General features: G+C 41.6%; 1 protein-coding gene across 1 annotated transcript; it reads right to left on the reverse strand.

Moving 5' to 3' along the window:
* Positions 1 to 222: 222 nt before the first annotated feature.
* Positions 223 to 13916, reverse strand: LOC130376933 (polyunsaturated fatty acid lipoxygenase ALOX15B-like). Its single transcript, XM_056583870.1, has 14 exons — positions 13690 to 13916; positions 13348 to 13546; positions 13091 to 13172; positions 12382 to 12504; positions 12115 to 12218; positions 11297 to 11463; positions 7991 to 8131; positions 7648 to 7851; positions 7436 to 7522; positions 6470 to 6639; positions 3342 to 3463; positions 3099 to 3199; positions 2795 to 2965; positions 223 to 1718 (listed from the first exon to the last, which is right to left on the reverse strand). Exons 1-14 carry the CDS (start codon positions 13828 to 13830, stop codon positions 1539 to 1541), a joined length of 1992 nt encoding a protein of 663 aa, XP_056439845.1. The 5' UTR covers positions 13831 to 13916; the 3' UTR covers positions 223 to 1538.
* Between the last annotated feature and the right edge of the window lie 716 nt (positions 13917 to 14632).

Consider the following 14632-nt stretch of genomic DNA (forward strand, 5'->3'; position numbering starts at 1 on the left):
CGGTAAATTGCTTGGCAACACGCGCAACCTAAAAGGGAGCATGAATTGCTTTGAGTAAATTTTGCGCAACAACGTAACACCAACGCTGAAGCAAGCGGCCGCCTTTAACGTTACAACTTAAGTTATGGTGGTGCAACCAAAATTTAGAACACCTTTAGTGTGACACTAGCTACGTCGAGCGTAGGGTTAAGGCGGACTTTACACCCGAACTTATGATCGGCTTTACGTTCTGCTGGTGCAACCGACTGCTGACACCCCATGTGAAGTTATTTAACCCGATTATTGTTATTTATATCCGAGATTATTTAATCTAACCTGATCTAAACTCTATCATGCACCCAAACACGGCGGCGTTTGGGTTTCCTACCTCGGACTCCTAAATCCAGTGCAGCCACAGGCGCGTTGAACCATTTTTGTGACACACAATGATCAAGCGTCAAGTTAGGCTCGTTATGCACGTTTTTTAACCTGAATAACGCATGCAGTGTGGCCTTAGCTTAAGGAAAAGGGATATATAAATGCAATACATTGTAATCATGATCGTTTTTTATTATTTACCCTTCAAGAAGGTTGAATTCAGTATCCTTTACAATATCATAAGGTAGGCTTAAATTTGTAGTAGATTAAAAAAACCAAATGTGGTTTACAATGCCTCCTTCAGTTAAATGTAAAACTTGAGTTAAGTAAATATAAGTGAGGAGAGTAATAGCATCTTGATTTTACAGTATCGAACTGGAATATAAATTGACAAAATCCTTACCTGACAAAGGATGACTAAGAAATATATCAGCATTGTCAAATGATAGAAAGAAAAACATCATTGCCTTCCAGTAAACATTCTCAATTCATTGCAATTAATAATACAAAGGTTAGAGAAGAAGCATTGATTCTGAGCAATAAGCAAAGTGTTACCTCGCTGCCTTGTTGATGAAAGTACAAAACTAAAAAGATAAATCAAACAATCCAAATGTGTCTTATAATTTTGTTAAGTTAAATCGTAGCATAGTAATGTGTAGCTCCCCCTTCCCTGAATGCATGCGCACTCCCGCAAACTGGGACACGCTTTATATCAGGGTACTTACTGGGCATGACACCTGTGGATTGTCTTGACATGTATGAAGAGCATGAGAACAATGAATCAATTAATTAAAACGAACCACTGAAGAAATGTTGAATGTGTTTGTGTTTTGGATTTAAAAGTGATGCATCATAGTGAAATTGAAAATGGTGCAGGAGATACATAAGCAGAAGTAAAGAAGCATTCACAATTGAGTGTTTCAAATGTACTACACATGCCTAATGTTACATTTTTGCAGGAACCAACAATTTCAGGGGAACAAACATTTTGCACACATTATCAGATATGTTCCTCACAGTTCTAAAAATGTAAGAATTAAATGATTCTTGAAAATACTCGGATAATTATTCATATTGCATAGTAGGAAGAAGGTAGTGTGGACAATGGAGTTTGAACCCAACCCTTCAGCTGGGAGTCCACCTCCAGGACCAGACCCTCCTGCCCCCCATAGCTCATGCTATCAGATGGCTACGCTATTCTCCAGCAACACTGGGTCCAGAAACGTGTACGGGATTTTCAGACCCAAGTTTCTGGCTTCAATCTTTGAATTTAAAAGTCCAAGCTCCCCTTTGAAGAGGTGCATCTGCTGGCGTGGGACTACTTCAGAGAAATACTCTTCAGGGTAGTGGCCAAAGGGCACCTGTTGGGATGAACACATGTTAAATACACATAATAACACACACAAACACACACACACAACCACACACACACACACACACACAAATGCATAGACCAACAGAGCACATTAATTAATAAGACATTGAATATAACACATACAGAAGATAATTTTTACTCATCACACTATAAATATGACAGGGAGTAAGCCTAAGTATACATTAAATACTTGAATAAGATACTCGGGGCAATACCATATAATTAGACTGGGTAGCCCCGCCCATTCTGCCAGCAATTTGAGTTCGCCCAGCACAAGGGTCTGGAGAAGAGCAATATATTTCTTTCTGATACCTTTTGGCGGGAGCCAATCACCAAGCTCGTTTTCCACATTGCGCACTATTGGCTGGTTCAACACAATGACGATACGACAGCGAAGCGACGGCAAGAGCCAATCGCGTACAGAGTCAGTTGAACTAGGCCCGTTGATCACGCCTCTTGTGCTGAAGAAAATGACAGCAGCTTCCCCAGACAATCTGCAATCTACGATTGAGCTTGGTCAGGCAATAGCCAAACTACCATAGTATAGTCAGACCCTCCAGTATTTCGCTATGTTGCGATTTGCAACTTTAACGCAACATCAACCAATCACCGCAAATTGAGTGCGGTGTTGTAATGTTAACCAACCACCGCAGCTCTCCCGCAAATTTGACCAATCAGTGGCGTCGTCTTGAACTGACGTCAACAAACAACCTTCCGCCTCACTTGCGTGTTTACTACTACAAGCGATTCAGGCATTCAAGCAGGATGTGCGCGTCCACCGTTTCACACTTGCCAACTATGGAGGTAGATTTCTGTCTTTATGATGCAATCAAACAGAATAGGTTTGAGAGCAAAACTTTCCACACTGCAATTAAAAAATGTTTCATTGCAAGTAAAATAAATGTGAAAATATTAATGGAAATCCAAAAGTTTTGTTTGGAAATCCAAAAGTTTTGTTTGCGAATCCAAAAGTTTTGTTGGCGAATCCAAAAGTTTTGCTTGCAAATCCAAAAGTTTCAAGTTTCAATCCAAGGTATATATTCTGCATACATGACAACTTACAAAATCACTGGACGGCTTGCTGAGCAGATACATTATAGACATGCCATGAACGGTGGCGTTGACATCAGGGAGAGTTTCCAGGAGGGAGCTTTCATCTGCAGTTCCCTTGGTGGTCGGCGGGGGGCGCTGTAGGGTCGCTGGAGTGTTGGGCATCCATGATCCGTAGTCAAACTAAAAATAAATCGTCCTCAGTTCACATTTTTGTCAAATTTTGGACAAATACTCAAAAGAAGTGGATCTGAAAAAAACATTAATTGCCAAGAAGGGACGAAAATAATGATTCAGCTTAGTGAAAAAATCAGACCTGGCCGTTGTTGACTGCACCGTGCTGGGCAGAACAGGTGAAGATCACCATGGTGACGAATTTCACCAGCTCAGCTACAGTGTTCAATCTTTGAGGGATTCCTGAGAATTATACATTTTTATATTAAAGAAAATGTTACTTTGATTAGTGAAGATTAGTTCTGCAGTATGCTTATTCCCAATATAATTATGTATTTCTTTCGACCACCTAACAATGAATTAATGTATTTTGCTTGAAGCTCACCAGATTCTGGCCGTGAAAGGAATCCATGTTCAAAGATCTCCAGAACCCAGGTCTGTAGCTCTGTGTCTCGCTGGACATCAGAGTCGTCTTTGTAGTAGTAGCCAAGCACTCCCTGAACAAACCTGTATCATACACGTAGAGTAGCAGTGCCGCAGAATTAAATGGCGGGAGCTACGGGGGGCTAGACTGTTTATAGCAGGTGCTAATACATTTTAATGCAACAAACAATAAAAAATAATACTACACACTACAATATGATACGAATAAACCAATCAAATCACACAACAAGCAGCAACGGTCATCATCACTTACGCAAATGTAGAATATGATTTCATAGTTTTGTTATAAGTCATTCTGATATCTTCATATCTTCATATATTATTGTGTGTGTGTGTGTGTGTGTGTGTGTGTGTGTGTGTGTGTGTGTGTGTGTGTGTGTGTGTGTGTGTGTGTGTGTGTGTGTGTGTGTGTGTGTGTTTATAAAGGCAACTATCAGAGTCGTGCTTATTATGGGGAACGAGGGTTGCAAACTCCTATAACCTGGGCTGAAGAGCTTTAGCCCCCACTAGCACCCCCCCTTGATTTTTTAAATTTGCAAAGTGTTTTGGATATTCAGTTCTTTCAACACCTCTCAGGCCCCCTTTTCGACAGACTGAACCACAGTCCACCCTGGTGATTTTTATGGACCAGTGTAGCAGCAGTGCATATATTTTCACATTGAACGAGACTCCGACATCTTTTCCCCTCGACCAGGTTTATGATACAGAACCTGGAACCGCATGCACATAGTTGATTGAGAGCCAGGGGTTACGCTCTTTCTCCTTAAGGCTCTCTGATTGGTCGGAAGGAGTGGGCCTCATTGTGAAACTTGCAAATGGAATATCTCTGCTACTGCTAATTGGCCAATGAAACTCACTCACAGTAGACCGTGTGAGAAATATTCCCCCAAATCATACCTACAATAGCTTTAACAATAGGCTACCGTTGAAACCAATACCTACAATTATTACTGTACGTCCACACCAGAAGCGAATTGAGCGACCAAATTGCCGGAAGTCATTCACTTTCTATGGGCAAGAGAGCGACCAAAGCGACCAATACCAGCGGCCAAAGTTGAGCGACCAGAGCGTCAAAAAAAAGTTGACAACTTTTTAACTTTATGCAAATTACTATGACGCGATTCAGCGGCCAAACAATGACAGCCAATCGGAATGTAGACGCTCTTCGCTTGCGTGGATCCCAGGGAACACCGGCAGGCACCTTGGTTCCTACCTACCTTTATTCACTCACTGAACAAAATGTCGGCTGAAGTATTAATCGCGGCTGTAACTGGGCACCCGGTGTTGTACGACCCAACCCTTTTTCAGTTCAGGGTTAGGGAAACGCCAAGGCTATGGCCTGGGCGGAGGTGTCACCCGTGGTTGGTTGGTCTGGTGAGTGAGTGAGTTAATGAAACGTTTGAGATTATTGTAAAATAGGCGCCATACATGCCTGCTAACCGAGATCCTAGCATACTAATCTTCCTTGCTCTGAATGGGACGATATCGTTTTCAAATATCGAAAATACGTACGTTGTGCAAAGGAATAATACGTTGTGCAAAGGAATAATGCACCCATAATAATGCAAATTAATGCACGGAATAAACGTGTCACTTCAATGCGGTTTAATTGAGGATAGACAGCTGACAAATGACCATTTAGCTTTTATCCAAAGCAACTTACAATAATTAATTTTACATAAGAGGTGAAACAATATATTGCTGTAAGTGACATATATAATGATAATGACAGCTGTGTTTTCTGTTTTGTGTTCAATAGTTAATAGTTAATTAATGAGTGCATCAAGAAATGGAAGGGTCTCAGGGACACCTACAGGAAGAATAGGAAAAAGGAAAAGGAAAGGAGGAGGAGTGGGGCAGGGGCAGGTGGAGGGAAGCCATGGAAGTATGCCCGCATAATGGCCTTCATAGATCCATTCATGGAAGACCGCCATAGCCAGACCAACATGGCAGGGCCAGTGAGTGAGAGTGAGAGTGAGGAGGACACAGACCAGGCAGCACCAGGGAGAGCAACGGTCGAGGACCAGGAGGCACCGGTAGATAATCAGGCAGCACCAGGGAGAGCACCGGTCGAGGACCAGGAGGAGCACAGGCCGCTGACCAGCTAGCACCACAGGCCGAGGAGCAGGCAGCAGAAAAGAGCAGGAGAAAGACAGGACGAGGCAGAGACCAGACTCGTGATGCTCTTGATGCGGAGAGGCTCATCACAGCTACAGAGGCTGTTAGCAATCGAGTAGTGAGTCCGAGTCCTCCAGAGGACTCTGACTCACTATTCTTTCGAAGCCTCCAAGAGGATTTAAAAAAGCTGTCTCTTAAGACTATAGAGGGTCTAAAGTTCGAAATGTACAGGATGGTGTACGAGACCAATTGTCGTGAGGTTGACATGTGGGATGAGGGGAACGGGGTGCAGCTGACAACATTGTGAGGGGTGTAATAGTAAGCTTATTACCCTCGCAGTGCTGTCAGCTGCACCTTGTTCTTCTCCCTCACATGCCATTCACACACACACACACACACACACACACACACACACACACACACACACACACACACACACACACACACACACCCACACACCAATTTTACAACTTTCTTTTGATGTTCTCTTTCACATGTACACAAGTTTGTTTCTTTGTTTGTTAAGTTCCCACCTGTGCACTTTTATCAACATTTGCTGATTTGTTAAATTGAATAAATATTTCCAAAAACAAGCTGTTGTGTTTATTATTTTAAAATCGACAATGTTATTGTAAAATATAGGCCTATGCTTTGAGGACATTAAATGACTGCAGTTTAATGACATTAAATGACAAGACGAGGGATAAATGACAAGGGATATATCTTTTGTGAACAGAAATATTCGCAGCGAAACTTTGTGAGCGTCTTTGACGCTTTGGTCGCTCCTGGTGTGGACGTACGGTTAGGCTGGCATATGTTTAGCTTTTCAAGAGCCGGTTCGATGTTCAGCGCTAACAATTCATTATTAGGCTATTATTGTACAGTAAACGTAGTACACTGGTTTATGTCTATAGTTTGACCGTTTTAATGTTCTACAAGTGTTTCTATTACCTGTTGATGATGTCCCAAATCTGGAAAGCATCGTCTCTGTAGTAGAAGTGGGGCACAGACTCCAGCCCTCTCTCCTTGATGTCATCCCGAACGCAGAGCGAGGTGTAGGTTATAGATGAATTGGCTCGTTGCAGAATCATTTGCATAGCCTCTCCACCAGAAGCGGTGAACTTGGGAAGCAATTACATTGTGACACTAACCATCAGGGTGGAAAGGATGACAAATAAATCCAAAGGTCTGGTACAATATCACAAAGACATGAAAATTTTTCATAAATGTATATGAAATAAGGCATATGCTATCTCTTCATTAAAGGGGTTCTGCCATGCCTGGCTAGTTCCTAACATAAGAGAGTAGGCCTTCTACGGCTTCCTACCCTGTGGTCCAACTATTTAGCAGAGTTACTGCAGACCCCAATCTTTGTCTCAGAAGGCATATGAGGTAGTGATGATCTTTTCCTTGATTCAGTTCGTGTCGGTCAGTTCACCTAGAGGAATCGGTCAGCATCACTCAGTCGCGTTTCCGGTCGCGGTGTATCATGGAATGCACGGTTCTCAGCTCAGTCAGTCAGACTTAGCTCCTCCCTCATTCTCGTACGATCGTGCAAACGGTCATCAATTAACACGCAACATTACAACCAAGTTCCTCTCAGCTGAGGAGTGCTTCATGTTCGGAATCTAGATGTTGTTGCCCAGGCCAGTCCCTCTTCACCACTCTGCTAACTTAACACAGTGAACAGCGAGTGGGAGTCGAGTCTAGGAGAATGAACGATAGAGACTAACAAGAGAGAACTGAAAGGTTGAATAAGGTCAGTTTGTTCTTGTTAAAGAGTCGTTCCTTCAAACTGATTCGTTCACAAACGACCCATCACTAATATGAAGTGGTTCTCTCTTATACAAGTAAATAGCTGAATGCGACGGTTCCTCTTTAAGGCAACAACATGTATACACACGGTCGGCTCCCTACCTTATTGAAAAATCCACCGTCAGATATGAGTAGCTCCCGAGCTAGGAAGTTAATCTGGAGGGTGTAGCGAGTGTTTGGAACCAGGAGCTAGCCGAAAACAGGGAAACAAAATATGTTTTTTCAGATGCATCATATTGAAAGGTTTTCTATAATGCTCATTTAATTAACATTTTAGATGGAGAGTTTATGAGATTATACAAAACGATGGTCACCTTGTACAGCGGATGCACCATGGGCAGGTTACGCAGGATTGAGACAGAAAAGACTTCTGCCAGAAGATGAGTACGGAGGAGGTGGGAGTTAAGCTGGTGGACCTGGAAATCTGCACTTCTGACAAACATCTTGGCCAACAACCAGTCGTACACTGAGTCGGCAGGACAGAAGATGGGGTTGTCCTTTGATGGTTCCTGCTTCAACTATAGAAAAGGCACAGAGCTCACAGAATTAATTGAAAAAATCACTTTGATGACATTGGGAGTTCCTAAAAGTTTTCATGAAGTTACATACATCAGCCATAATTTGGGGATTGAATGAAGTGTAAATATCAACCCTTACCTGGATAGCTATGGGCAACAGCTTTTTTTGGGTTTTGTGGAGCAGGACGAGTGGGGCCATCAGGTACTGCTGCTTGCCATTAACCTCGTTGGCTTTCAATCCATCCAAGAGTTTGTAGTCACACAGGAATATGTTTCCGTTCTGTTGGAATATAAGTTAACAACATGTTTTAAATGACTAGGATGTTTTTGTAACATATTTTACAACAATGGTGTTCCTGCAAACCTAGGCTGCTATGATAGTTCTGCCTCCGATGTGCGTGCGTTCTAGCATGGTAACTACTATTGGATGGTTGAAAATAGTAACAACAGCTTCTTCTGAAACTGAAAATTGTGTTAATTTACCGAAGCACCTTAGGGAAATAAACTAAGTGTAACAACAGCTAAGGCAGCATAGGCATGAGTAATATACTCATTCCCCGATTCCCCTGGATCCGAACATTAACCAATCACATCGGTGTATCTGATATAGGGGGGCCAGAATGGAGCTAAACAGATGACGACAGCACTGCAACGGAATCAGTCCGTTATCAGTAAATATTGCAAGGTGTCTACGGATGAACAGTTCTCTATCTGAAACGACTTTGGCCACTACAATTCAAGAGTTAGACTTGGCTTTTCCTCTAAAAGAGGAACAGAAGACGGCGCTCAAAGATTTCCTTTGCAAGAAGGACGTTTTTCTACTTTACCGACCCGATACGACAAGAGTCTAATCTATCGGTTGGCTCCGCTGGTAGCTGAGCGTATGGGGCTCTGGATACGTCACCCCTTGTATTGTTCTGATTGGTTGTAGTGTTATCCAATTGCGTGCAGCGATATTTTATCGGTCAGATTTTTTAGCTTGGGGCCGCCCCTCGAATTGGGCTATTTGCATTACTCGTTGCCAGACCCCACATATTTCTAGATGTTGGTCTGGATGTTCAGGCTACTGAAAAGCAGTGACAACATTCAAATATTTTTTGACCATTCAGCGAAAAAAAGGCAACAGGCTGACTATCATTTAGGGTGCTAGTCAATGACATGCAAATGCAGACCGAGTCTTCATCAACACGCCCACTGAAGTGGTGTGATAAATACGACTTTCTACTCCTCATTCACATGTAAGATGATTTACATTTCCTACGGAGAAATTACTACCTCAAGGGTAGTATTTCTTCGGGACATTTTCAGCGTACAAATGTCAGGATTTGTTGTTCACACATACGGCCCATCAAGAGAATAGCAAGAGAATATCAGGACTTACACGTATGTGTGAAAGCAGCCATAGTGAAATAAAGCACAGACTTTGGTGGGGGAGGGGGAGTGGGAGAAGGGGCGGGTGCGAGGGCAAGATTGCGGCCGACCTGACGTGAGTGTTTAAGATGTTTTTTTATTCTTAACCAGAAGAATACGTCATTGCGCTTACAAATCTAATTTTCAAGTGTCCTGGCCAAGACAGGCAGTAGTAGCCTATACAGTCACACACAAACATTATAAAAATAAAACAACTAAAACAGTCGGCAGGGGGGAAGGGTATCAATATCACAAGACATTTCGTGCTGCTCAAGTAGGAGAGTAATATAAAATTTGAGCAAAAAAGTGTAAAGACATTGCGGGAGGCTCAAGGCGGAGAGTAGCAACAAAGTCTAGTCTTGTGGTGGACTCTATAGACATAATTCACCATACTGTGTTATTGACATGTTTTCGTTCTGTGCTATGGGACGCTGTCTTTTAAGATCGCACGACTTGTTTGTTGATATGCCGGTCGGCGCAATGTTTTAAAGATTTTTGGATGATGAAATAAACGACAAGCCGATGCGTTGTGAAATTGTCCCTCACTTCTTTATTGCAATTTCTAGAGTCTAAATGAAGAACGTCGTAGCTTGGAGTGTGTCGACGGTGGGGCCGTTATCTTGATTGTCTTGCAACTTCGGCGTCCGCAAATGTGTGTGCGCGTTTGCTTTTGTGTGCGATGTGTGTGTGTATGCGGTGTCTGTGTGTGTGTGCGGTGTGTGTGTGAGCTGCGGGCTGCCTGGCAAATGCGCACTGGACCAGGTGTGGAGGAGCAACTTGACCGACAGGTCTGCTAGTAGTATGATTATATAAAATAAAATAAAAAGGTAACGCTTAACATTAAGTGTAATTTACACATGTAATAAATGATGTATTAACCGGTTACTTTATGTACTTAATATAAATTAAGGCACTTCACATTTTTGCCTATTCCAAGCGTTCCTTACCACTAACCCTTAAAGTGTAATTCCGGCAATGAACACCAAGACCCATAAAATAAGCCCTCCAGACAATTTTTTACGTTGATAATCGAGTATAGAGCTTGCCCGCAGCAATGTAACAGCCCAAATGGCTTCCATGTTATTGGCTAAGCACAGCGAACGCTTCGAGTTCAGCATTTTTTAACCGCTAATATTGCTCAAAATAGCACCAAACCTCTGCACTAGCATGACTAGTCCCTACACATAAAACAAAGCATCAAGAACTTAGTTAGCATACCAGGAGTTTATTGAAAAAGGCTGTTTTCCAAGTCTGTGCCTTACCGGTAGGTCCATGTTCCCAGGAAGTCCACACAAGTCGACTACCGGCTACCAACCATTTTAACTGAACATTCTTCCCTCTTGATACTTGTTTTAAATTTGTAGGTGTCTCTATTATATTATTTACGGTAGCCGGTAATCGATTTCCTGGAACCATGGACCTACCGGTAAGGCACAGACTTGGAAAACAGTCTTTTAAAATAAACTCCCGGTACGCTAACTAAATTGTTGATGCTTAGTTTTATGTGTAGGGACCCTAGTCGTAATACTAAAGAGGTTTGATGCTATTTTGAGAAATATTAGTGGTTAAAAAATGCTGATTTGGAATCGTTCGCTTTGCCCCTATCCAATAACATAGAAGCCATTTGGGCTGTTGCATTCCTCCGGGCAAGCCTTATACTCGATTACGAAAAAAAGTGTCTGGAGGGCTTAATTAATGGGTCTTCATGCCGAAAAAGACCCTGGGTTCAATTTTCCCCGGAATTACACTTTAACCTTATAACTTATTAAGTACATGTACAACCTTATTGGTTATAGTGTTACATTGGTTATTTACAGTATTTACTTGTGGAATAATGGTACTATAACAGCAAACTATAATGTAAAGTTGGAGCAACAAACGGCATCGAAAACCAAGATCGACTGTCGGATTACATTTTGTGTTGCCCAACATGCCCATATTCTATAGTTGCGTGTTGGAGCTTGTTGAGGTGTGCTGTGCAAGCAACAATGCATGTTGAGTCCTTCAAAGATCACCATTCAGGGGAATCACACACCTGCATCTCTTCTGCTAGGCTCTTCCCGCTGCGGAGGAACACCATTTGATCGGTGACAGGGAAGTTTTCCGGCAACACCGAACAACGACGGATCACCATTGGGTTGACACCGTTTAGAAACTGGTAGCCAAATAGAGAATCCTTCATCCAGTTCTGCTGAACGTATTCTACAAACAGAAGGCATGGTGTGAATGCATTTACAGAGGCTTAGAACACACTTATTCAAAACATTATTTAAATAAAGCCAATCTAGATACGATTTCAGGGTTGTAAAGAGAGAGGGCGCCAAAACTAGTAATACTTGACTGTAAACATCTACCCCACCCTACTTCCCTCTATGCTCTGTACCTCCATACGCTAGAGGGGTTAGCATAGCTGGTAGCGCTCTAAAATCCAAATCGTCTCACACTGAGACAGGCGGGCTTGTATCATCTCTTTGACTCATACATCGATTTGTATTGTAATTCTTGTTTAAAGTCAGAAACGTCAATGAAATCTGAGCCCAGGCTAGCTTAAGACACAGGAGATTATACTGTTTTTACCAATAGTCAATTTGCATTAACTATGCTCTTTTCTGTTCCGCCACGTTTCTTTACAAAACAATGAGTGACCTTTTAAACCCCAACGTTAAACCCATACGTTTAAAAGTCACACAATAAATTCTACAAAATTGTGTCACCATTTCTCAATGTTTACAGAATTACAATCGAACAGGCCCTCAAACGGTTACCATCCTACCTACAGAGCCTTCAATATCTAAATTAAAAATACATGAGCCATCAACATGAGCCATCAACTTAATGTGAATTATTCTATACCAGACAGTGCAGTTTGTTTGTGGCGGAAGACTTTGCCAATGGCATCAATGCTCGTCCACTGTTCTTTACAATCCGCTAGTCCGTCGAGTTTCAGCTCTATCAGCCTGGACCGAGAAAATACAAAAGCCTTAAGCATAGTACCACACTTATTGATTAAGCGTCGACAATTCTTTGTCTCAAATAAATAATGAACATAATTAATATAAGACAAAAAGAATAATAAAAGAATAATAATAAACAATAATAAAGACAACAAAAAAACTATACCCTTGTAAAGCGGTGAATCCAAACTCCACTGCTTTAGTGAAGGAGAAGCGGACCTCGTCAGGCAGAGTATGAACACTGTCAATCTCCATACATTGAGGAAGGTCCGCTGCATAAATGTTCCAGCTAGGGAAAATAATATTATATTATACATATGATATACTCTACAAGTACAACAATACAATAATAACAATTCAGTCCTATCAAATAGAATAGTTAACCTATGGTATGGTGAGGCCTCCACACACCAAAGCTAGTCCAAAGCTTGGAGCTAGTCCGATGCAGAATCTGATTGTAAAAAATGACTGCTTCTGTCACTCTTTTACAATTAGCAGGCTTATATTGCTGTCAAGGCTTTTGATTGCTACAAAAGCATTGACACTTTTGATAGAAGTTATCTGCAAACCCATAACTGACAGTTACAATTAACATGGGCACTACCATGTGTACAACCCCTATTTGGCCATTTGAGTCCATATTAATTCATTTCCGATCTACTGCTGTGCTACCAAAGTGTTTTGTGATCTTGGTTTGCTGCTTTGTGAGCGGATCTCATATAATCTCTACATTAGGCCCACTGACTCCGCAACAAACAAATTGCATGAAGGTCAAGGTAAATGATCCAACTTCATTGCGCAAGGAAGCAATAAATATTGAAAATAAGCACGTGAATTGTGCCATTATAAATCCATTATGACTATATATTACATACCAATACTGTTCTTTTCTCAGTTTTAACTCTTTTGTTCTGCTATGGATCGCAAGAGGATCGGTGTCATCAACCACTAAACAAGCTGCAACAAAAGAAAAAAAAAACATACAAGGTACAATATGCCCAAAAAGTTAACGTGTAACTTTAACGGCTGTAGGCAGCATAGATAAATATTTATGCTTATTTAAAAGTGAATTCATCAAGCCATGCTTTTTTCAGGTAGGGGTTAAGGTAAGCACAAGGTAAGTTCCATGTACCTGTGGCCTCTCTGAACTGATGTACTTCATCGTCAGTGATCCAGCGATGGATGGGGAAGTAGAAGGTCTTTCCTTCAGGGGACTTGAGCTCCACCTTGGCAGGGTACCAGGAGTCTTGTGGCATCAGAATACCAGAGCTTTTTTTCAGCTCAATCAGTACCAGTTTGCCAATGGAGCGGTCCACCTCAATTTCAAAATCCTACAGGTGGACAGGACGAGAGAGAAGTATGATATAGCAGCTTTTCATAAGTTGTAAACATTAACCTTGACATTAATTAAATGAAGTCAAATAAGCAAGTTGACAATATTTGTATTGAAATGTATTTAAAATGACAAACTTACAGAGTCTGGGTATGAGAGAAAATACGGGAGGGTAATCCTTTGGCTCTCCCCATCTGTCCCCACTACTTTAATGGAGATATGATCAAAAGATCCCGCCCAGAGACGGTCTTCAGTCGTTAGGACCCCTTTGTATACAGGCATCTTTCCTCTGTAGTGTTAACGTTAGAGTGGTCCACTCACATGAAGAATATTAACATGAGATAGAAGGCCGGTCTTACCTTGTTATGTAGCCCTCTAAAGTGATGCTTGGTATTTTAGATTTGCCTTCCTTTTATACTCATATTTCAACTCCACCCCTCCTGATGTAACACACCTGGGTGACGTCACACAGTTTAACTCTTCAAATGTATCTTTTTTTATCGGAATCAAACATTTGAAAGCAATTATTCTGGCCAGCCAGAATAATGTTTTTTTTATGGGTTGCATACTTTTGTCCATTTCACATCACAAAATAAATTATTTTCACTGTTATTTATATGGAGTATCCATATAAATGACAGACAAATTTGTCATTTATTTATTACTTTTATTTTTTCAATATTCTCATTTTTTGCATCCTTATCTTAATAGCTCTCGAGGTGCCCTCTAGGCCCTGCACCCAGGGTATCAGCAACTGATTATCTGAGGGCATCTTAGGAATGGCTGCCACCTGGGCCATACTGATCAGCGGAAAGAATCAATACGTGAAATCAAGACATCAGGATGGTCTCCCGAGGCCATCTACCTTCAAAAGACATGGTTCTGTTCTATAGGGAGAAGGGACAAACAATCTGTGTGCCCTGTGAAACTGTCTCCATATAGTCGCAGTCAACTCATCTTTATCGTTTTTAAGATGACAATCAGGCAACCAAAAGAAAAAACAAGAGGATGTGATTCTCGTAAATCTTGCTTTCCCATTTCTTTGGAACGGAAGGCAGTACTGTCTGAGGTTTCTTGTTCTACA

Source organism: Gadus chalcogrammus, chromosome 23 (assembly GCF_026213295.1).
Source record: "Gadus chalcogrammus isolate NIFS_2021 chromosome 23, NIFS_Gcha_1.0, whole genome shotgun sequence".
NCBI classification, from domain to species: domain Eukaryota; kingdom Metazoa; phylum Chordata; class Actinopteri; order Gadiformes; family Gadidae; genus Gadus; species Gadus chalcogrammus.